Source organism: Eschrichtius robustus, chromosome 20 (genome assembly GCF_028021215.1).
Source record: "Eschrichtius robustus isolate mEscRob2 chromosome 20, mEscRob2.pri, whole genome shotgun sequence".
NCBI lineage: Eukaryota > Metazoa > Chordata > Mammalia > Artiodactyla > Eschrichtiidae > Eschrichtius > Eschrichtius robustus.
Window position 1 is genome coordinate 14,652,906 of NC_090843.1, and position 24,000 is coordinate 14,676,905.

At 42.5% G+C, this 24,000-nt stretch overlaps 1 protein-coding gene across 1 annotated transcript in view; it reads left to right on the top strand.

The window, feature by feature from the left end:
- TEX2 (testis expressed 2) overlaps positions 1-24,000 on the top strand; it is a 106,538-nt gene that overhangs the window by 33,073 nt on the left and 49,465 nt on the right. Inside the window, exon 2 of the mRNA XM_068530171.1 lies at positions 13,680-15,339. Coding sequence (XP_068386272.1) covers positions 13,705-15,339 — 1,635 coding nt within the window. The 5' untranslated portion in view covers positions 13,680-13,704. The remainder of the gene's footprint in view (positions 1-13,679; positions 15,340-24,000) is intronic.

Sequence of the window (24,000 nt, forward strand, 5' to 3'; positions counted from 1 at the left end):
GTTAACATTTAGGAAATGCTTGCTCTGTACCAGGGACCATGCTCAGTGCTTTACCTAAATTGTTTTATTTAATCTTCTGAACCGTCTTTTGCCATTCCCATTTGACAGATGGAGAAAGGGAGGCTTGGTTAGGGTAAATAATTTGCCTGAGGGTCAGACTTCTACCAAGTTGGTAGAACTGAAGCCAAAGGCCTTGCTGATACTCAGATGCTGGATTACTTCACTGTGTTATCTTGAGTGTAAAAACAGATTACATACATACATACAGTGTGACTCATTTTATAAAAACGAATCTTTCTGCGTCTTAGTTTTCTCATGGGTAAGGTGTGGGTACAATTTGATATTCTGAAGATAATTATTTTATTTTTTAAATTGACATACATTTACATGTAATTATTTCCCCCAGATTACAGAAGTATTTGGAAATACCTAATTAGTAGAATTTGGAAATACCTAAAAAGTAGAAAATAAAAATGACTGATAAGCCTGTTATATGGAGAAAACTAGCATTAATGCCCCCCAGCCCTTTTTGCCTGGTGTGTGTATAGGTATGAACATTATTGAGGTGCTTAATAGTTACTGCAGAATGGGTTTCAGAAAAGTTTTTGCTAATTATGTGCCAACATAATAGAGGGTTTGTCTGCAATAGAGGGTTTGTCTCCATATGCCCTTGACAGCATCACATGTTATATTTTAAAGATGGAATTTGATGACCAATATTGTCTCATTGATTTGTTTCCTAATTCTTTGTTGTATTTAGTCAGTTGAGCTCTTTCGTTTGTTATTGGCCATTTGAACTTTTGGGTGAATTGCCTGTTCATGTACTTGGGAAGTATCTATGGAAGATGTCTTCCTAAAGTTGACCATTGAAGACCTTAAGCAAGACTATTAGAAAGCCCTTATAAGTGGAAGTTTCACTCTGCCTATTGGAATATGTTTTTCTTACAGGGATGAATTGGTGGTCTGTGTTTAAAACTTGACTTCCTAACCATTTGGAATTTGACTTTAAAGTTTGACTTTAAGGGACTTTCCTGGCAGTCCAGTGGTTAAGACTCCGCACTTCCACTGCAGGGGGCTTGGGTTCGATCCCTAGTCGGGGAGCTAACATCCTGAATGCCTCACGGCATGGCCAAAAAAACATGAAAAAAAAAAAAAAAGGCAGTTTGACTTTAAAATTTAAGGAGTGATTGGTGAAATGTACACAGGACCTCTCTTATGCAACTTCCTGAGAGTCTATAATTATTTCAAACTAAAGTTTAAAAAATTCAAGGAGTAGTAAAACTGTGGCTTCCTCCTGTAACTGAGTTTGACAGCTCTGACTGGAAGGGCCAGTGGGAGGTGGGAGAGGGCAATATATGACAACAGACCCAAAGCCAAACAGTGGTTAGGAAACTGCTTTGTTGTTGATGTTGTTTTTAATTTGGAAATAATCTCAAACTTTAAAATGGTTGTGGGAATTCCCTGGGAGTCCAGTGGTTAGGACTCCACGCTTTCACTAGCAAGGGCTTCAGTTCTGTGCCTGGTTAGGGAAGTAAAATCCCGCAAGCCCAGCAGCATGGCAATCAATCAATCAATCAATCAATCAATCAATCAATGGTTGCAAAAATGAAAACTGAATAAGGAACACCATTTACTCTTTCTCAGATTCACCCCTTGTTAACCTTTGACCCCACGAGCTTTTGAAATGTGCTATTTTGTGACCCCAGCCACTACCCTCTGCTCATCCTCCTTCCGGATTTTCAGCACGACAGTCTCCCAGGTTCCAGGTACTCACTCACCTGAACAAAACTGTTTACACCCAGGTTTCAAACTTCTCAAGAACCTACAGTGGTTCTGTTTCCTAAGATTTAAATATAAATCCAGACACTTAGCCTTCAGAGTCTTTGAACAATTGATTCCCTGCCTCTAAACTCCAATATTAATCTTCCTCCCGTGCCCCCCCAGTACAGCCCTTCAGCTGTAGCTAACCTAATCTTTAACGACTCTTGTTCTGTCTTGATTGACTTGTTCCCATCTCGGTGCCTTTCCTCGCACTGGTATTTCATGTCCGCCATATTATTTTGTTCACGTTTCTTCCTCCCAAGTCACATACATGACTTTTCTGCTTAAAAAAACAATTTCCCAGACTTCTTTACTCTATTAGCACCATCTGATTTGGGCATACCTATCCTGAGTTTTCATTACTTTAGGGTTGTTTTGTTTTGTTTTGAACTTTCATATAGATGTCATCATACGACATCCATCTGTTGTCTCCTTGAGACCCCCCACCCTGGCCCCCCCACCCCCGTGAATGGCATCAGCGTTATCTTTTTAAATTTATTTATTTATTTATTTTTGACTGTGTTGGGTCTTCGTTTCCGTGCGAGGGCTTTGTCTAGTTGTGGCAAGTGGGGGCCACTCTTCATTGCGGTGCGCGTGCCTCTCACTATCGCGGCCTCTCCTGTTGCGGAGCACAGGCTCCAGACGCGCAGGCTCAGTAATTGTGGCTCACGGGCCCAGTTGCTCCGCGGCATGTGGGATCCTCCCAGACCAGGGCTCGAACCCGTGTCCCCTGCATTGGCAGGCAGACTCTCAACCACTGCGCCACCAGGGAAGCCCAGCGTTATCTTTTATAAACCTCCATAGGCCTCGTGTGGTTGTGCTGAAGGTATGACCTGGTTTTGAATGAGTTACTGTGAACTGTATTTGGATTCATTACTGGAACCATCTATTATTATAGCAATCTATAAAGCAAAATTCTAATCATGTTGATGCTTTTGAACACCTTTTTCCTTCAGGGTTGTGGCCCTCTTCCCAGGTGGGCCTTCCTCATGGCAGGTAAAAGTCCATGCAGTGGCTGCAGAGGGTGAAGCTGTTGTGTACTAGTAGTATAGACCTTGTGTTGTTTTGCTGGGCTGGAAGAGACTTTGAGTTGGGGGTCTGGGAACCTAATAACTAATGGGAAAGGAGTTCCGAGTTTCTACCAGTCAAGGTCTAAGTGCCTTGGGAGGCTTGTCTGTGCTGGTAGTAGAGTACTTTCTTTTCTTTTTCTTTTCTCTTTTTAAATGAAACTAAGCCTAGCACTAGCTCATTATCTACAATGTCAATATTGATTTTTGTTTGTGAGGTGGAGTATTAACAGATTAGAATGGCTGCTGGCAATTCTCATATGCTTCATTGACTTTAGATGAATCAAGGGATGGCTATTAAGACGCACTTGAGATTTTTAGGCTAAATCAGAACTTCCTACTATGGTTGTTTTCGACCAGATTCACCGTTTCCTCTGCAGCATCAAAGTGGAAAAAAATGAGCCTTGAGGCTCTTCTCTACTTTTCGTAAAACCAAATGCTGTTAAAAACTGCACAGATAAGAGATGTTAAGACATCCTCTGCAATACAATGCAGCTTGACTCTTTTCCGCTGCCAAGAGATGTTTTTGAATTAAGACTATTGACCGACACAGCCCATGCTAGCAGATGGTGCCCATACATCATATGTCCAAGTGCAAGCTTGTTCAGAGACAGCAAATATCTAACGGGCCAAATTTTACAAAGGCAAAATATTCATTCGATTATGAAGAGAAGCACGAGTATGGATAGCTCTTCATTTTTCACTGTACAGTCTGATTTATTGTTGATTGGTTTTTCATGGACTAATTAATGATGATAACCTTTTTGAGTGACTAGAAATAAAATAAATTTCATGGATGTTTGGTATTCTAACCCTGACTCCACTGAGGTTGATAGGTTCGTGGAGTTCATGATAGGGAGGGAAGTTGGCTACTGGCTTCCTGTTGAGGCCTTTTGTTTTTTATGAGTTCAGATTAGATGGGAGCCATTGATTTGTTCCTTATTTTTAGACTGGATAGAATAGAATCCTGCATCAATGCTGGGGAGAGAAACCCTTATTAGAGGCTTTCTCTCTCTCTTTTTTTTTTTTCCACTTTCAAATTATTTGATTTATTCACTTAGGACTAGGCGATATCTGAGCTTCCCTTTCCATTGGAATATTCTGTGATTGAGTTTTGTTTATTTATTTTCTTACTTAAAAAAATTTTTTTTAATTGGAGTATAATTGCTTTACTTTAATGCAGTATAATTGCATTGCTTTAATGTTGTGTTAGTTTCTGCTGTACAATGAAGTGAATCAGCTATATGTATACATATATCCCCTCCCTCTTGGACCCCCCCCCCCCCCATCCCACCCATCTAGGTCATCACAGAGCACCGAGCTGAGCTCCCTGTGCTACAGAGCAGGTTCCCACTAGCTATCTGTTTTACACATGGTAGTGTATTTATCTCAAACCTAGTCTCCCAGTTCGTCCCACCTTCCCCTCCTGTGTCCACATGTCCGTTCTCTATGTCTGTGTCTCTATTCCTGCACTGCAAATAGGTTCTTCTGTACCATTTTTCTAGATTACACATATATGCGTTAATATACAATATTTGTTTTTCTCTTTCTGACTTACTTCACTCTGTATGACAGACCCTAGGTCCATCCACCTCACTACAAATAACTCAGTTTCATTTCTTTTTATGGCTGAGTAATATTCCATTGTATATATGTGCCACATCTTCTTTATCCATTCATCTGTCGATGGATACTTAGTCCATGTCCTGGCTGTTGTAAATAGTGCTGCAATGAACATTGTGGTACATGACTCTTTTTGAATTATGGTTTTCTCAGGATATATGCCCAGTAGTGGGATTGCTGGGTTGTATGGTAGCTCTATTTTTAGTTTTTTAAGGAACCTCCATACTGTTCTCCATAGTGGCTGTATCAGTTTATATTCCCACCAACAGTGCAAGAGGGTTCCCTTTTCTCCACACCCTCTCCAGCATTTATTATTATTATTATTATTATTTTAAAATTATTAGCACCTTTAATTATTATTTATTTATTTATATATATTTTTTGGCTGTGTTGGGTCTTCGTTTCTGTGCAAGGGCTTCCTCTAGCTGCGGCAAGTGGGGGCCACTCTTCATCGCGGTGCGCGGGCCTCTCACGATCATGGCCTCTCTTGTTGCGGAGCACGGGCTCCAGATGCGCAGGCTCAGTAGTTGTGGCTCACGGGCCCAGTTGCTCTGTGGCATGTGGGATCTTCCCAGACCAGGGCTCAAACCCATGTCCCCTGCACTAGCAGGCAGATTCTCAACCACTGCGCCACCAGGGAAGCCTGCATTTATTATTATTGATGATGGCCATTCTGACTGGTGTGAGGTGATACCTCACTGTAGTTTTGATTTGCATTTCTCTAATAGTTAGTGATGTTGAGCATCTTTTCATGTGCCTCTTGGCCATCTGTATGTCTTCGTTGGTGAAATGTCTGTTTAGGTCTTCTGCCTATTTTTTAATTGGGTTGTTTGTTTTTTTGATGTTGAGCTCCATGAGCTGTTCGTATATTTTGGAGATTAATCCTTTGTCTGTTGCTTTGTTTACAAATATTTTCTCCCATTCTGAGGGTTGTCTTTTCGTCTTTATGGTTTCCTTTGCTTTGCAAAAGCTTTTAAGTTTAATTAGGTCCCAGTTGTTTGTTTTTATTTTCATTACTCTAGGAGGTGGGTCAAAAAAGATCTTGCTGTGGTTTATGTCAAAGAGTGTTTTTCCTATGTTTTCCTCTAAGAGTTTTATAGTGTCCAGTCTTACATTTAGGTCTTTAATCCATTTGGAGTTTATTTTTATGTATGGTGTTAGGCAGTGTTCTAATTTCATTCTTTTACACATAGCTGTCCAGTTTTCCCAGCAGGCAACTTATTGAAGAGGCTTTCTCCATTGTATATCCTTGCCTCCTTTGTCATAAATGAGGTGACCATATGTGCGTGGGTTTATCTCTGGGCTTTCTATCCTGTACCATTGATCTATATTTCTGTTTTTGTGCCAGTACCATACTGTCTTGATTACTGTAGCTTTGTAGTATAGTTTGAAGTTGGGGAACCTGATTCCTCCAGCTCCATTTTTCTTTCTCAAGATTTCTTTGGCTATTCGGGGTCTTTTGTGTTTCCATACAAATTGTAAAATTTTTTGTTCTAATTCTGTGAAGAACGCCATTGGTAGTTTGATAGGGATTGCATTGAATCTGTAGATTGCTTTGGGTAGTATAGTCATTTTCACAATATTGATTCTTCCAATCCAAGAACATGGTATATTTCTCCATCTGTTTATGTCATCTTTGATTTCTTTCATCGGTGTTTTATAGTTTTCCGAGTACAAGTCTTTTGCCTCCTTAGGTAGGTTTATTCCTAGATATTTTATTCTTTTTGTTGTGATGGTAAATCTGATTGTTTCCTTAATTTCTCTTTCTGATTTTTCATTGTTAGTGTATAGGAATGCCAGAGATTTCTGTGCATTAATTTTGTGTCCTGCAACCTTACCAAATTCATTGATTAGTTCTAGTAGTTTTCTGGTGGCATCTTTAGGATTTTCTGCAAACAGTGACAGTTTTACTTCTTCTTTTCCAATTTGTATTCCTTTTATTTCTTTTTCTTCTCTGATTGCCGTGGCTAGGACTTCCAAAACTATGTTGAACAATAGTGGTGAGAGTGGACATCCGTGTCTTGTTCCTGATCTTAGTGGAAGTGCTTTCAGTTTTTCACCATTGAGAATGATGTTTGCTGTGGGTTTGTCATATATGGCCTTTATTATGTTGAGGTAGGTTCACTCTATGCCCATTTACTGGAGAGTTTTTATCATAAATGGGTGTTGAGTTTTGTCAAAAGCTTTTTCTGCATCTACTGAGATGATCATATGGTTTTCATTCCTTAATTTGTTAATATGGTGTATCACGTTGATTGATTTGTGTATATTGAAGAATCCTTGCATTCCTGGGATAAATCCCACTTGATCATCGTGTATGATGTTTTTAATGTGTTGTTGGATTCTGTTTGCTAGTATTTTGTTGAGGATATTTGCATCTATGTTCATCAGTGATGTTGGTCTGTAATTTTCTTTTTTTGTGATATCTTTGTCTGGTTTTGGTATCAGAGTGATGGTGGTGGCCTCGTAGAACGAATTTGGGAGTGTTCCTCCCTCTGCAGTTTTTTTGGAAGAGTTTGAGAAGGATAGGTGTTAGCTCTTTTCTAAATGTTTGATAGAATTCACCTGTGAAGCCATCTGGTCTTGGACTTTTGTTTGCTGGAAGATTTTTAATTACAGTTTCAATTTCATTACTTGTGATAGGTCTGTTTATATTTTCTAATTTTTCCTGGTTGAGTCTTGGAAAATTGTACCTTTCCAAGAATTTGTCCATTTCTTCATGGCTGTCCATTTTATTGGCATATTGTTATTTGTAGTAGTCTCTTATAATCCTTTGTATTTCTGTGGTGTCAGTTGTGATTCCTCCTTTTTCATTTCTAATTTTATTGATTTGCATCCTCTCCCTTTTTTTCTTGATGAGTCTGGCTAAAGGTTTATCAATTTTGTTTATCTTCTCAAAGAACCAACTTTTAATTTTATTGATCTTTGCTACTGTTTTCTTCGTTTCTATTTCATTTATTTCTGCTCTGATCTTTATGATTTTTTCCCCTTCTACTGACTTTGGGTTTTCTTTGTTCTTCTTTCTCTGGTTGCTTTAGGTGTAAGGTTAGATTGTTTATTTGAGATTTTTCTTGTTTCTTGAGGTGAGATTGAATTGCTATAAACTTCCCTCTTAGAGCTGCATTTGCTGCATCCCATAGGTTTTGGGTTGTTGTGTTTTCATTGTCATTTGTTTCTAGCTATTTTTTGATTTCCTCTTCCTTATTAGAGGCTTTCTCAATCTTAATGAGAGCTATGACATCTTTATAAGGCATAGTAACTTTAATGGAGAGTTATAGTGAAGACTTTCATCAAGACTCATCTCCAGAACTGTTTGAGATATGCTGCTTCCTTGAAACATACCTGACTAAGGCTAAGGTTTGGAGAGCGTTTGGCTCTAAACAGCTTCCCCGCACCCCCCAAAAGTATGGGAGCATAAATGAGTACATTTGCATTTACAGTATTGTCTTAGAACATAACCACATGGTGCTATAAACACTAAAGAACAGTGTGAGCTTTTTGAATAGAATTGTTTTAGTCAGCATGATAAGTAATTCAAAATATTACATTATTTCATTCTAAAGTTGTTTTTTTTTTTTTTTAATAAATTTATTTATTTATTTTGGCTGTGTTGGGTCTTTGTTGCTCCACGTGGGCTTTCTCTATTTGCGTTGAGCAGGGGCCACTCTTCGTTGTGGTGCACACGCTTCTCATTGCCGTTGCTTCTCTTTGTTGTGGAGCACGGGCTCTAGGCATGCGGGCTTCAGTAGTTGTGGCACGTGGGCTCAGTAGTTATGGCGCACGGGCTCTAGAGCACAGGCTCAGTAGTTGTGGCACACGGGCTCTAGAGTGCAGGCTCAGTAGTTGTGGTGCACGAGCCCAGTTGCTCCACTGCATGTGGGATCTTCCCAGACGAGGCCTCGAACCCGTGTCCCCTGCACTGGCAGGCGGACTCCCAACCACTGCACCACCAGGGAAGTCCCCATTCTAAAGTTTTGAATGGTGAAATTTTTTTAAAATTTTATTTTTAATTAAGGTAAAGTGTACATAACATAAAATTTACTATCCTGTTTTTAAGTGTGCAACTCAGTAGTGTTAAGTATATTCACATTGTTCTGCAACCGATCTACAGACCTTTTTCATCATACAAAACTCTATCTCCGTTAAAAAACAACTCCCTATTTCCTACTACCCCCAGCCCCTGGTAACTGCCATCCTACTTTCTGTTTATTTGAATTTGACTACTTTAGCTAGTTCACATAAGTGGAATCATACAGTATTCATTTTTTTTTGTGACTGGCTTACTTCACTTAGCTTAATGTCCTCGAAGCTCTCAGAACTAAGTGAGGGCTGTTTTGCTTCTGGTTCATCTACTACCAGGTAGATAGATGTAGCCCTTTGGCATTCCAGCTCATTGTGGAACAGTCTCCAGTTATGGCTCCCCCTCAGCCAGCCCTGAGCTTTGATTTCTGCTCAGGAGATCAATAAAATGAAGGTTCCAATGTGCCAGAATCATCCAATGTTTTGAGGGCAAGAGCGGCTTCTGTAGGGCTCATCCCTCTGGGGTTCTTACTTCCTTTTGGCCTGGTGGTTCCTTACTCAGTTGTTGAAGCTTCAGTGCTTTTCAGATTTTTAAAAAAATATGGATTTCATTGTTAGTTGTTTTCAGCAGAGTGGTGGACCTGATGATGGAGCCTGTTTTCCCAGACACCAGACCTCTGGCTTCAGTTTGTCAACGTTGCCTCTGTCACCCCCATCCATTCTGGGGCTGGACGGGGTTAATCTTTAGCACCACTTTGCTCATGACCAAATCAGACTTTTGTTTAAACATATCTCTGGCAGAAAATCATTCTATATGACAATGTGAGCTATAGGCCCTCCCCTCACAAGACTCAAAATCAGTGTTAAAACCCACGGTCTTGTGCTGGTGGCTTTGGAAGAAGGAGACCTGTTGGGTGAGAAATGACCTTTTTTGACATTTCAGTTCCTGAGGGCTTGAGATAAGGTTGTCCCTTTTTTTTTTTTTGAGACTGGTTATAATTGAATTGAGATAGTAGAGGACAGGAGGCTACTTTTTTATGATGCTAGCTTGACAGATGGATAACGAATTCTTATTTCCCAATCCTGCTAATCACATGCTAGCTGTTGAGAACTGAGCTCTTAGTTCCTGGTAGAGCTGTTCATGCCAGAGCACGGAGGGCGGGTACCAAGGCCAGGACAAGCAATCATAATGAGTGTCCATGACATGCTTGAGGAGGCAGATTGCTGTGGTGGCAAAGGCATCAGGACATGAGTGTTAAAAGCCCGTGTCTAACCGTCTCCCCGTCCCCTCCTCATTCAGTGCTGTGTCCTTGGACCAACCACGTAAAGTTCCTGGACAACAGTCAGGTGCTCTTCCTCTTGACCTTGGCTGTCCTGCAGTGCTGTGACTGTGGGAGCGTCGGTTTTACTGGCCCCAGCCGCCAGCCATTGAAGGATGGAGAGGAGGAGGCTTGGAGGACTCCCCAGGAGGAGGAAGGAGTGGCCACTTGATGGTTTGTCTAGAACCCAAACCAGGGACCCGAGTTCCAGGACATACCGTTATCCAGCAGTTTGGGTCCTAGAAGCAGTCTTTGTTTATCTGGTCTAACCCCCTCATTTGCGGATAAGCAAACAGGGCCCTAAGATTTTCATATATTTAAAAAGTAGTAGTGCTGCTCTAGCCTCACGTGGCATGTTTTAGTACAAAACTAGTGAGGTGGAGCTAGACTTTGGTCAGCGTGGATTTGGGGGAGGTTACTCTAAACCTCTGAAGCCACTGCCTGAGCCCTGGTGAAAGACATTAGCCATGGTGAGCCAGACTGCCTACTCCGGCTGGCTGCCTGGCACCTAGCTCTCTATGGGGCCCAGCTCAGGCCCAGTTGGCTGACACAGACCTCTGCGGTCAGGCCACTCAAGATGGCTGTTCTCTTGCTCTCTGTACATCCCCAGCCCAACCTGCGCCTGCTTCACCCACACTCTACTCACATGACTGACCTTCCTGCATGCTTGCCCCAGGCCCCAGTTAGTGATTGTTCTTATGAAAAGGGCGGTGAGGGGCACGCCCCACTGCTAGTTTCCCTGGTAACCAATGAGCAAACCTGACGTAAGTTCCCCCTATAACTGGCCGTCTCCTGTTCCCCCTGCAAGTGAGGACTGCTGCCATGTCCTGCCCACCATCCACCACCCAGGTGGGGTGTCGCTCCAGAACCTTGCTTCAGATGTTTAAGCTTCCCCATCCGTTAAACCGTTGATGTCTCCGTAGCTGCCTCCAGGGTCTTTCTTCTGTCTTGAAGCTGGGCGAGCACAGGGCTGTAGGCCTGCAGGGTGCAGCCCAACAAGACCTTAAGACAGTCTAGTCAGAGATCAGCAGAGGTCCCTTTAACCGGCAAGTCAGGGGGCCCGACTATGTGTTGGAGGTTTGGGCAGATCGGCCCCTGATAGCCCTTCCTGGGCAGGTGCCAGCTCACTGTTCTCCAGGACCCTGGCTGCTGAGACCGCAGGCTCCTGGACACACTGCTGTTTGGCCCTGTGACCCTGGACTGGGCCTGACTTTGCCTGTGGATTCCCAGGCCATCCCACCCTCAACTACAAAAGAGCCTCTCCACTCTTGCCTTGCTCCTCAGAGGACCGACTGACACTGTTCAGCCCCCCAGTCATGCTCTCTGTATGTGCACCTGTGCCCACAGTCACTTTTACTACCAGTGAAGCAGCCTCAGAGCAGCAGAGCCTTTCAGATCATCCTTTATGTTATTAAAGCAATTTAAATAAAGCTGATTTTTCAGCCTATTGAGAATTATCAAGTACCAAACTTTTTAAATTACCTCTGTAATTTTCTTTTAAAATTACCCTTATAAAAGGAGGTGACAGTTAAATGAAAAATGTGTGTTGCGCTTGGTGTTTTTCTTCTCACTAAGCCAACAAACCTGTTGGCTTTGAGATAACAGGGAAGGATTGTGCTGGACCCGAGGCTGTGTCTTTCTAGCTTGCCGCCAGCTCCTGGATTTAAAGTGCTTTGTCTGATTGATAGAGATCATTCCCTTTTCTTGGATCCAATGGGGATAGGAGAGCCTGAGGGTCGTGAATGAGCTTGGGCAAAACTCTGTTGAAAAATTTTTATGAAAGTAATTTCTCTCAAGTGTTGATACTGAAAATGTGTTGTTTCAGATGTGTCCTTGTTGTGACTGGGCCCTTGAACTGTAATTCTTGTCATCGCTGGGTTATTTCCTGTTTCTAGGAAATAGTTTTTCTTGCCCACCCGCCCCAGGTTCCCCCCCCCCCCCCGCTCATCCCCTCAACACACACACAGGTTTACCTTTTCTCTTGTTGGTAGTATCAGTTCCTAGCATTTTGAACATGAGTATTTGGTGGAAGACTTAACTATAGGAGTTTTTCAAATTAAAGAAATAACCAAGGGACTTCCCTGGTGGTCCAGTGGCTAAGACTCTTCACTCCCAGTGCAGGGGGCCTGGGTTCGAGCCCTGGTCAGGGAACTAGGTCCCACATGCTTCAACTAAAGATCCCGCATGCTGCTACGAAGATCCTGCGTGCCGCAACTAAGACCCGGCACAGCGAAATAAATAAATAAACAAATAAGTATTTTTAAAAAGAAAAAAAAAGAAACAAGCAAGCAACATCATGTTGATTGTCTATGGCAGATTACTTGTGTGAGTATATCAGATTGGGTTGTGTACTATCACCTGTAAACATAAACGTAGGGTTTTAGATTTGGAAAGGACTCTTGGTGCCTCATTTAACAGATGAAGATTCTGAGACCCATAGAGGTCTTGGCTTGTTCAAGGTCCCACAGAATCAGCTGGAAAAGGAGCAAGTATCAGAAGCCCTCTTTCCTGGTCCCAAGGCTGCTCTTTCCTCTCTCGCATGATGCCTCTCTCATACTGGTGGTCTCCCCCGGCTCCCCAACACCCACCCTCCATCCTGGACATGGAGAATAGACCCATGTGTCAGGACACACCATGCCTGTGCTCATCTTCATGCCTTTGTCCCTTCTTTCTAATCACACCCATTTAGCCACAACCTACCCCTCAGTTTAAAAGAGCGAGCGGGTGTCCTACCGTCCACGCTGCTCTCACCCTCCTCAGAACGCCTGAAGGTCAGTCCTCAAGTGCGTTTTAGCTCCTTTGACGGGGTTTCTTTCCAGATTGTGTTCATTTCCCTCTTGTAGGACCTGTCATGATGCCTTGTTCCCAATAAATGGGCCGTAAGTGAATAGGGGGAGATGTAATGCACTGGGTGTCACAGGGTGCGCTTGGCTTCTTTTGTTTTTCTGCCCAGCTTTTCAGGTGTCTGTTTTCTCTCCAGCAACTAAGCTCTTGAAGGGCAGAAAGCATAGCCTCCATGTCTCTCGCCCTAGCTCTTAGCAGAGTTCTCAGTTGGTGGTGGGTTGCAGCATTGAGACTTCATTTTCCTGCCCTTTGTTTCTTGGATTCAGTTTAAAATACAAGTTTGCTTTATCTTGAAGCCTCAGAAAATGGCCATGTCTTCATGGCTGCCTAAATACTCTGGCCTGAGGGTACCTACCACTTGGGGAATAAAGAAGCCGACAGATCACAGCAGTTAGTTCACAGATTTCCCTTACCACCCTTGGATACTTTGCTCCTTATATGCAGTGGCAAGATATATGAGCGTTGGTGGGAGACACAAAAGAATTGTTAGGATTGCTGTGAAAATTGCAATGAAAGCAGTAACCCTCCAGGATTAGCTTTTTATAGCTGGAAAACCACTGGTGAAATTTTTATTCCAAGATCCTCAAAATCGCCAGGATGCTGCATTTTATCCTGTTGGGCTTCTGAAGTAATACTGGTAGCAACTGTTGTGCAGGTCTTTCAGGCCTTGCAATATAGAATTACTGATAGAAATGAGCCAGTTAAGAGGGAGGAAACGATGAGTTAGATGTTGTGAAGGAAAACAGATTGTATGGCGTTTATAACACTAGTTTGTAGTTTGCTCATAAAAGAGAATGCCTAACTGGAATTTATCTGATGAAAAGTAAGCCATTAAACCTGCTCAAGTAAAAACAGTGGCCATCTGCCAAGTAAAAGCATAATCACCATTTAGAAGTGAGCTTCATCTGCATTCCTGTCCACGCACGACAGCGTCTCCCGTGGAGAAACCGCTTTCTGACTTCTGGTTTTCTCGCTGTTTTCACAGAGCCTGAGCCCTTGTGAAGCCGGCGATGACAAGTCTGAATGGTCGCCATGCCGGAAAAACCATTGACATGCCAAAACCGTCAGCCCCCAGAGTGCACGTGCAGAGGTCCGTGTCCCGAGACACTATTGCCATCCACTTCTCGGCATCCGGGGAGGAGGAGGAGGAAGAGGAGGAGGAGTTCAGGGAGTACCTGGAGGAGGGGCTGGACGACCAAAGCATTGTAACGGGGCTCGAAGCCAAGGAAGACCTCTATCTTGGACCCCAGGGTGGCCATGACCCCGCTGGCCCTGGCGCCCAGCTCATCCTGGCAGACGGACTGTCCGTGTCCCCGGCCATCTTGCCCGTCTCCGAGAACACTGCAAAGCTGCTGGAGTCCCCTCCTCCCGCAGCACAAGTATTAAGTACGGTGCCATTGGCTCTGTCCCCGGGCTCGTCTTCGTCGGGGCCCTTAGCTAGCTCTCCCAGCGTGTCGTCCCTTTCTGAGCAGAAAACCAGTTCTTCCTCCCCGCTGTCCTCACCTTCCAGGTCTCCCATCCTCCCATCCAGTGCCTCGTCCTCCACCCTTTCCAGCGCAAAGCCCTTCATGAGCCTCGTGAAGTCCCTGTCGACCGAGGTGGAGCCAAAAGAATCCCCCCACGCCCCACGGCACCGGCACTTGATGAAGACGTTAGTCAAGTCTCTGTCCACCGACACCTCCAGGCAGGAGTCAGATAACGTGTCGCACAAGCCACCTGACTCCAAGCTGAATTTACACCTGTTCAAGCAGTTCACGCAGCCACGAAACACAGGTGGAGATTCCAAAACTGCACCCTCTTCCCCTCTGACGTCGCCTTCCGATACACGCTCCTTTTTTAAAGTGCCCGAAATGGAGGCGAAAATCGAAGACACTAAGCGACGCCTTTCTGAAGTCATATATGACCCTTTTCAGCTTTTTAGTAAAATTATAGGGGAAGAAAGTGGCAGCCATAGGCCCAAAGCCTTATCTTCAAGTGCTTCAGAGCTCTCCAATCTGTCCAGCCTGAACGGTCACTTGGAAAGCAATAACAACTACAGCATCAAGGAGGAGGAGTGTGACTCCGAGGGGGAGGGCTTGGGGAGCGACCCTGGCGTCCCCGGGAGGGACCCCCCACAGTCCTCCGAGGACCCTGCGAGGGAGGCAGAACCGAAGGGTTCTCAGGGGAGCAGTCTGAAGGAGGTAGGCCTGAAGACCGGCTCTCTGGTTCTTGAGAGATGCTCTCTGTCTGCCTTGGTGAGCAAAGAGGATGAAGAGTTTTGCGAGCTGTACACTGAGGACTTTGATTTGGAAATGGAGGGAGAGAGTAAAGTTGAGAAGCTCCCAGAAGTCCCTCTCAAGCCAGAGGTGCTGGCAGACGACGGCACGGCTCTGGACAGTGACGAGGCGGACTCGGCCATGCAGCACCCCGAATTGCCCGTGAAGACGCTGGGCTTCTTTGTCGTGTGTGTCTATGCGTACCTCATCCTCCCCCTCCCCCATTACGTGAGTGGACTCTTTCTGGGCATTGGCCTTGGATTCATGACTGCAGTTTGCATGATTTGGTTTTTTACACCACCAAGTGCTCATAAATATCACAGATTACATAAAAATCTACAACACTGGAACCCAAGGTCTCTGGATATCAAAGAACCTGAGATACTGAAGGTAAGCCTCTCCGCAGTAGCTGGCTGGCATCCAGCCTCATTTTAGATCTGACTTTATTCTTTTAGTTCATTGTCACAGGTTTTTGCCCAAGCAGTGTTTTTAAGACTTTGGGATCTGTTCATTCTCCAGGCACCCAAGAGACTTGTTTGGTGAACCTCATTCTAGTTCAAGTTTTGCCAGTTCACCATGTGGTTTTTCAAGGCTCTCCGTGGCTCTGGAGAGTAGCATTTCCATCCAGTTTCCATTCCGGTCTCTCTCTAAATTTGCCAGGGATTTGCTACTTGCTGAGGATTCGTTATAGCTGAGTCTGTTAGGATTAAATATTCTTGAGGCCTCAGAGCAGGGTTAAATACTCCTGGAATGCAAGAGAAGGGACGGAGGAAGAGAAGGCAGACTAACATCAGGGGTGGGCCACTGCTGGCAGTACTCTTTGCTCTGTGCACAGTGGGGTCTGGGCTCGAGAAGGAGGCATCACCTTCCCATGCATGTCAGATCTCAGGATTTGGGCCTCCTGAGGGGCACCCAAGGCAAACCACTAGGGTGCAGAAAGAAACTACTAGAACTTCCATTTGTGTTTATTTCTGCATATTTAAAAAGTTATTGTTTGTTGTATGTTTCACAGTATACACAATATAGAAGTACAGCTGTAGCTTGTATAGGTCATAAGTCATAGGCACATACACACTTCTTTGTATATATATTTTTAAATTTTGGTAAAATACCCATAACAGAATTTACCATCTTAACCTTTTTTAAGTGTACGGTTCAGCGGTATTATATTTAATATTCATTCACATTGTTGTACAACCATCACTACCATCCAGCTTGTAAAACTGAAACTCTAAACCCATTAAACAATAACTCCCTATTTTCTGCTCTGCTTAGCTCCTGGTAACCACCGTTTTACTTTCTGTTTTTTTTTATTTTGAATACTCTAAGTATGTCATATTAGTGGAATCACACAGTATTTGTCTTTTTTTGACTGGCTTGTTTCACTTGGAATAATGTCCACAAGGTTCTTACCTGTTGTAGCATATTGCAGAATTTTGTTCCTTTTTAAGGCTGAATAATATTCCATTGTATGTCTATACTTACTACATTTTGCTTATCCATTCATCTGTTGGTGGACACTGGGTTGTTTCCACATTTTTGCTATTGTGAGTAATGCTGCTATGAACATGGGTGTATAAACAGGTCTTCAAGACCCTGCTTTCAATTCTTTGGGGTATGTACCCAGAAGTGAAATTGCTGGATCATATGGTAATTCTAGTTTTGATATTTTGAGGAACTGCCATACTGTTTTCCACAGTGGCTGTACCATTTTACATTCCCACCAATAGTGCACAAGGATTCCAGTTTCTCCACATCCGTGCCAACACTTGTTATTTTCTGTTTTTTTGATAATTTTTTTATAATTCAAAGCTTGTTTGGTTTCTCTGTTAATAGGTTTGTCCTCCTCTCTGTTTAAATGAGTGCTCAAAAAATGGCACCATGATCTCTATTTATTACAACACAAAAACGAAAACAAAAACCCCACAACAAAACAAGGGGAAGAACTCTCAGGGTCCAAAATACTGTTTGTCTTGTTTTGTTTTTTAATTTCATAACTTTTTTTCCTTATTTAAAAAAAATGCACAATCAATGTTTAAAAAACCACAGAAAACCCAAAGGAAATAGATATTCTTTATCACACTAGTGGGAAGGAATTATAGTTAATATATAATATATACATATATGTACATATATATTTGGTATATATCCTTGTTTTTTCCTACATTTCTGCATGTATGAGTACATATATCACACACATTCACACTCATGCACTCTTTTTGTTTTGATTTAATGGGATCATATACAGGCGTATCTCAGAGATATTGTAGGTTTGGTTCCAGAGCACCACAATAAAGCAAAATATTGCAGTAAGGGAGTCACACGAATTTTTGGTTTCCCAGTGCATATAAAAATTATGTTTACACTATACTGTCCTCTGTTAAGTGTGCAATAGCATTCTGTCTAAAAAAACAATGTATATATCTTAATTTAAAAATACTTCATTGCTACACAATATTGTAAGTAAACTATACTTCAGTAAAATAAATTTTTTTAAAAAGTTATTGCTAAAAAATGTTAACCGTCACCTGACAATGCCGGGTTGCCACAAACCTTCAATTTGCAAGAAATACAACATCAGTGAAGCTTAGTAAAGTGAAACACAATAAAATGAGGTATGCCTGTGTTTTGCAGTTCAGTCTTTTTTTTTTTCCCTTTCACATGGCAATATGTTATGAGACTGTTTCTTTTTTAAGAGAAGCTGGTGCTGAATCTTGAGGCTATGACACACTTAAGCTTAGCATTAATATAAGAAGTGGAGCAAAAGTGACTCATTATGCATGGTTGCTAAGCTTTTTTGATAGGGTGGTGCTGTGACTATCTGAATTACATGCCCTCTAAGGAAGTTAGTGCTAACTTTAGCAAAGAAAAATGGTACTTACGTTAACTCCAGTGCCCAATGACTGACTGCAGTATTCAGTTTAAACTGGTTTGAGCTCTTAATTGTCTTGGGAAGATTTTACTTTTAATCCAGTCAATCTTTAATGCTGAGTCCAATTTACTAAGTAGTCTACTGATTAGTCAGGAACTTACTACCTACACAGAGGATGCCAAAGTTATAGCACAGTGTGGTTGTTTTGATCTGATCATTGAAACAGTAAAGGCAGCACTACGATGCTGAGCACCGACAGAGGGCTGAGTGTTGGGTATATTATCTCAAATTTTAATCCTCATCACAACCCTTTTCAGTTAAGTTGTGTGCTCATGAGGACATGATGGCACAGAGAGGGTAAGTTACCTGCCCAAGGTCACGTAGCTAGTGAGTAGGGGAGCCACGCAGGACTGACTCTTTTTCCTTTCTTTTTTTTTTTTTTTTTTTAAGGAAGGTGTTTCTGATGCCTGGGATAAATGTATTTTTTTTTGTTTCTTTTTTTAATAAATTTATTTATTTTTGGCTGCATTTGGGTCTTCGTTGCTGCACGTGGGCTTTTCTCTAGTCGCGGCGAGCGGGGGGCTGCTCTTCATTATGGTACTCAGGCTTCTCATTGCAGTGGCTTCCCTTGTTGTGGAGCATGGGGTCTAGGCGCATGGGCTTCAGTAGTTGTGGCATGCGGGCTCAGTAGTTGTGGCTCACGGGCTCTAGAGTGCAGGTTCAGTAGTTGTGGCACACGGCCTTAGTTTCTCCACGGCATGTGGGATCTTCCCGGACCAGGGCTCGAACCCATGTCTCCTGCATTGGCAGGCGGATTCTTAACCACTGCACCACCAGGGATGTCCCGGGCCTTGGTTTCTTTATAAAACGGTTCTGTGAACCTGTTTCTGGGGGGAGTTGAAAGAGTCACTTTTTGAATATGGCTTGATTCTGGGGATTCGTCAGCTGGTTTGAGTTATTTTCTGTGCATCTGATGCGGTTTAGTTGGTTTTTTATAAAGGATATGATGCAATTCTTGAGGGCAGGTATGGAAAAAAATTTTAAACATTCACTGATACAGGAGGCTATAAAACCTCACTCTGTGATAAAACTCTGTAGTACAGAGGCCTAGCCCCTTGATCCTGCACACTTCCTACCCTAGGTAGACTACATCTGGAAGCCCATGAACCAGTCAGGCGGGGAGCTTGGTGCTCGGGACTGTTTTAGGAGAGCATGTGGTTTTAAACCTCTGAACCATAGAAGTTCTCATCGATGGGCCCAGGCAGTCCTTGCAGCCTGGACTGAGAGTCTGGTTCCTTTATTGGCTTCATAAACAATTCAAGGAGCGTTGCAGTTGTTGTTTTTTTTTTTTTGATGTGCCTTCACGTGACAAGGAAAGGGGGGAGAAAAGTAAAGCTTTTCTGTACTTTATCCAGGTGATTTTATTATTCCATCCATACTGCAGACATTTGTGTTTACAAATGACACTGCAGCAGTGATGAGTGTGTGGGCTGGTGAGCCAAAAAGACTACTTTGCAGCCAAGTAGGAACTCTTCTCAAAGACTGCTGTGGGGTTGGTTAGGCCTCATGGTACCCTACCACCTCCCCCCTAACCCCACCAATCAGCAGCTCTACTGTCTGGAAGAGAAGCTGTCGAAGCCTCTGTGAGGCCAAAGAGCTGTCCCAAAGTCCACGGAATAACTCTCAGAACCTTCTCCAAAGCCTGCTTGTTCTTAATGATGGGAATTCATAGCTAATACGAAGCAGCAATTAGGAGAAAGATGTTGCCACCTGCATTCATAATAAAGTGACATGTGAACGCATGAAAGCCGGGGGAAGACCAAAATGTTAGGAGAAGCTAATGGGACTTACAGCGTGGGGGTCTGGGTAAGTGAGCTCCTGGCAGGGCCTTGTGTGTGCCACTGAGTCCAAGGGCGGCATTGTGAGCAACACCCCTAGGTGGTAACCTTCCGGGGGTTTTACTTTGGGTGACTAGCTAGATACCCTGAACTAGGGGCCCTGGGAAAGAATGGGAGAATGAGGCATTTAGAGTCAGCATATTGCACTTGGGATGTTTGCCTTGCTGAGTGTTCTTAAGCAAGTTGGATGCTCTTTCTTTTCCAAGAATGTACTTGTCACATGACCAGGAGTATACAGTCAGTCTGCACATCCTCAGGTTCCCCGTCCCCGTACTCAACCAACTGCCGATCAAAAATATTTGGAAAAAAATTCCAGAAAGTTTCAAAAAGCAAAACTTGAATTTGCTGCATGCTGGCAACTATTTGCATAGCGTTTACATTGTATTTACAACCATTTACATAGCATTTACACTGTCTTAGGTGTTATAAGTAATCTAGAGATGATTTAAAGTATATGGGGTGGGGGCACTTCGCTGGTCCAGTGGGTAGACTGCATGCTCTCAATGCAGGGGGCCCGGGTTTGCTCCCTGGTTGGGGAACTAGATCCCGCGTGCATGCTGCAACTAAGAGCCCGCATGCTGCAACGAAGATCCCGCGTGCCACAACTAAGGCCCGGCGCAGCCAAAATAAATAAATAAATAAATAAATAAATATTTAAAAAATAATAAAGTATATGGGGGAGGGGTGTGCATAGGTTATATGCAAATACTACACTATTTTATATGAGGGACTTGAGCATCCGTGGATTTTGGTATCTGCGGGGGTCTTGGAACCAGGCCCCCTTGGATGCTGAGGCACGATTGTATTTAATTCAGTGCCATTCTTGCACACTAAGTTTCCACATGTCTATAATGAGAAGCTTCCTGAAGATTTCAAAAGGTTCTTGGGTTTATGTCTGAGTGTATGACATGTAATTGTGAATTATATTCATGAGTAAATTCTTTATCTCAGACTTATAAACCACCTGCAGAACACAGCAGTAGGGTGTTGGTTTCAGAAGTGATGATGTGTCTCTTTTTGAAAGATATGGCCTAGAAGGTTGACTAATATTACATTTACACCATTGCAAAACTAACAAATTAATTTTGGAGAACCTTTTTTCCTTAGGTCATGTCATATTTAGATATTTAATAAGAGGGATAGGTTTTTATAATAATTGCATTCCCTAAATACAGGCTGTGGTTTTGACATATAAAAGAATACTTTTTAGGGAGAACATTATCAATTTTGAGAAGAAATTCTAACTTGTAAATTTAATCTCAATTTCATGCAATTCTTTCTTTTCAGCAATTAGAGTGAGCAAACTTTAAGGCAAAAACAACCTCATTACCTACAGCCAAGAGAGACTCACTGCATACAGCCAAAAAAGGTTGCTCTGTTTTGGTCTTTTATAATCCTTAATACAATGAGTACAAGAAATAAAAAAAAATATTTCTTTCCACGTTGTGCTTAACTGAAAATATCCTGCCCCTCTAATGGGTCACTTAAGTTTCTATGTTTGGCATTTATAATCATGGCTATTTCCCAGTGCCCCTTGTTGCTTAGGGGAGTTTGTCGGGTGAGGTGTTTCAGGGCAGACACTCTCACTTGCAAGCAGGTACCCCGTGTTTTGAGTTGGTTGGAGAAGCAACTGTGGGGAAAATGCTTCCTGAATTACACAGGAACAATGGTAAGGATGTCAGGCGGCCCCAGCATGATTTTTTTCATCTTTTATTTTTTAATGTTTTATTGTAGGAGATTTCAAGTATACACAAAAGTAGAGAGAAAAGTATAATGAATCCCCATGTATCCAATACCCAGCTTCAACAATTATCAACATTTTGCCAGTTTTCCTCTTAACCTATTAACTCATGGCATGGCTGAACCGTAATTCTGGTCCACCTATAGGTAACTACAGTTTGTAGCATCATTTCCTTGAGAAAATGCACCCTGGATTCCAGCTAGCTATTGGAGGACCATCCTTTCTGGTTTTGTTCCAGGTGTGAAGAGAGAGGCTGTGAGCATTGTGGGTCTGAGATTTCTCAAATCATGTTTTTTTTGAAAAGTAAGGTATTAATCATGAAAAAATACCAATGCTATATACCTTTTCACTTCTAAATTTTATATGTAACATATAAAGAGGATACAAAATCCATCGAAGATTTTCTTATTGTGCAATAATTAGCCTTTAGTTTGCCATCCCCCCAAAGACAAGGAGATTGTAAGCAAGATGGCCCCAGGACATGAGCATGTTGTCGTGTTGATGCCCCAGCGGCTCTTGTGAACTCTCTGATTCATTCTGTTTCTCCTTTCAGTGGTCTCCAAAATGGATTGCTGAAGGCACGATCCAAGAAGAAAATATTAAAGTTTCTTTTTGTATATATTTTTACTCTTTTTATAAGAACGTAAATAAGCCTCGCTAATATTTAACATACAGATGACCATATGTTGACCTTTGGTCAAAATCCTTGGAAATTATCAAGAAGACTATTTGAAATATGGATTTACATCCATTATCATTAACAGTGAGCCTCGCCCTAAGTATATATATTGAGCCTTGATGTGTCAGCTGAAGATAGTACAAAGCTGTCAGAAAGCCATAACTAAAAGTTAGTGAAAAGGCTAATTATTTCATTTTTTGCTCTTTATTTCTATTTTTTAATTTTTATAAAAGCTGTATTATATTAGAACATGTATATAATTTATAAGTAAATGTCTACATTCTGAGTAGAATTTTTTTGAGTACTCAAAAAAATTTAACTGACAGGATATGTGATCTAAAGCTGATCTACTAATTTATTTGCTTGCTAATCTATTTTATAATTTCAACACTTGTTAATGTGATTTAATGTTTATCGTGTATTCACATAACTCAGACCTCGATTATTTTATTGGTTCATCTGATACGATGTTGTTTTTCTGTCTAATTACATGCTTGTTATCTCCTACCTCTACCACTGTCTGCCAAGGCACATACCTGAATTTACAAGGTGCTGTCCTGAAGGATAGGAAAAACTAGGATAAAGGCCATTTTCCCAGGCAGAGACTATGGCTTAAGCCCTGACTCCAGTGTGTCTGGTGACACTACTGTGAAGGGTTGACCTTGAAGCAGGCAGTTGGAGGATATGGATAGTATTGATGCTGGCGCTTCCCTCCTTTAATGGACTTTTTTTTTTTTAAGATACTGTCTTCAAGCAGCATTTATTTTGAATGTTGACTCTTTGCTTGAGGCTGTCATTCATAGTGTGAGTTCTGTCTGTAGGTCTGTCTGTCTTTCATGGGTAAAATCAAATTAGCACCTAAAGTTCTGTAAAGTTTAGTAGACTGTTCCTGCCATATTCTCTAAGTCCATGATCTGTGATATTATGTTTTGACTGATGACTCCGGTTCTAAACCATTAACACATCAAAAAGGGTTTGAGCCTGGCAAAGAGAAAGCCCTGCTTATGTTTTAGTTTGGGGGACAAAAGAAAAATAATCACATTTTTGTGTGATTTTTTCAGAGATGTTTTTCAGCAGCAAGGGACCTTGGGTCCTGGCTCTGTTCTTACGTTTAGGATTTGCTCCTTCCCTGATAGACTAGATGAAGGAATGATGCAGGGGATCTGAGTGGCAGGGGCCTTGAGGCCAGCACAGCCACGTGACAGGATTGTGTCAGCCCAGGCACCCCACGCACTGAAGATAGAGAAATCCCCATTGCGTCCTCAGGCCAGAGGGCTGGCGCGTTTCTCTGGTCAGCTCAGCATCAAGCTGACGAAGAGAGCATTGGCCTTGACCTCCTGATTGGCACTGTAACTGAAAGTGAGCACAGTAATAGTTCTTCCAGACTTTATTATTTTGCAAAAGGTTAATTGTAGCTTTTAATCTTTCCAAGTATTAAACGAGTCCCTTTATAGATTGTGGTTTGTACTTTCAACCAGACATGGCTTCTAAATCCAGCAGAGAATTGAAGAGAAACCCCTGACCTTTTACAGCTGGGATCACAGGGCCAGTCTGTGGGCCAGACAGCTGCAGCCCAGCTGACTGAGGTCACTGTCCCCCAGAGGCGGGCACTGTCTCTGTTTTGACAGTTCCAGCGTCAGAAAGAAACAGGGCTTGTCTGAGACGCTCTAGTGTGGGTTGAGAGCATCTCTGAGTTCTTTAGTTGAGTTGTTGAAATGGAATGAGTTGCTAACTGTATCTGTACCTCTTTAGACCCACCCACATAACAAAGCAAAGTTGGAGAAAGATCTTACTTGGTAAGGAATTCAGGGTGAAGACTTTTAGAACAGCTGTGCAGTGGACAGTTGGTCACTATTTGGGG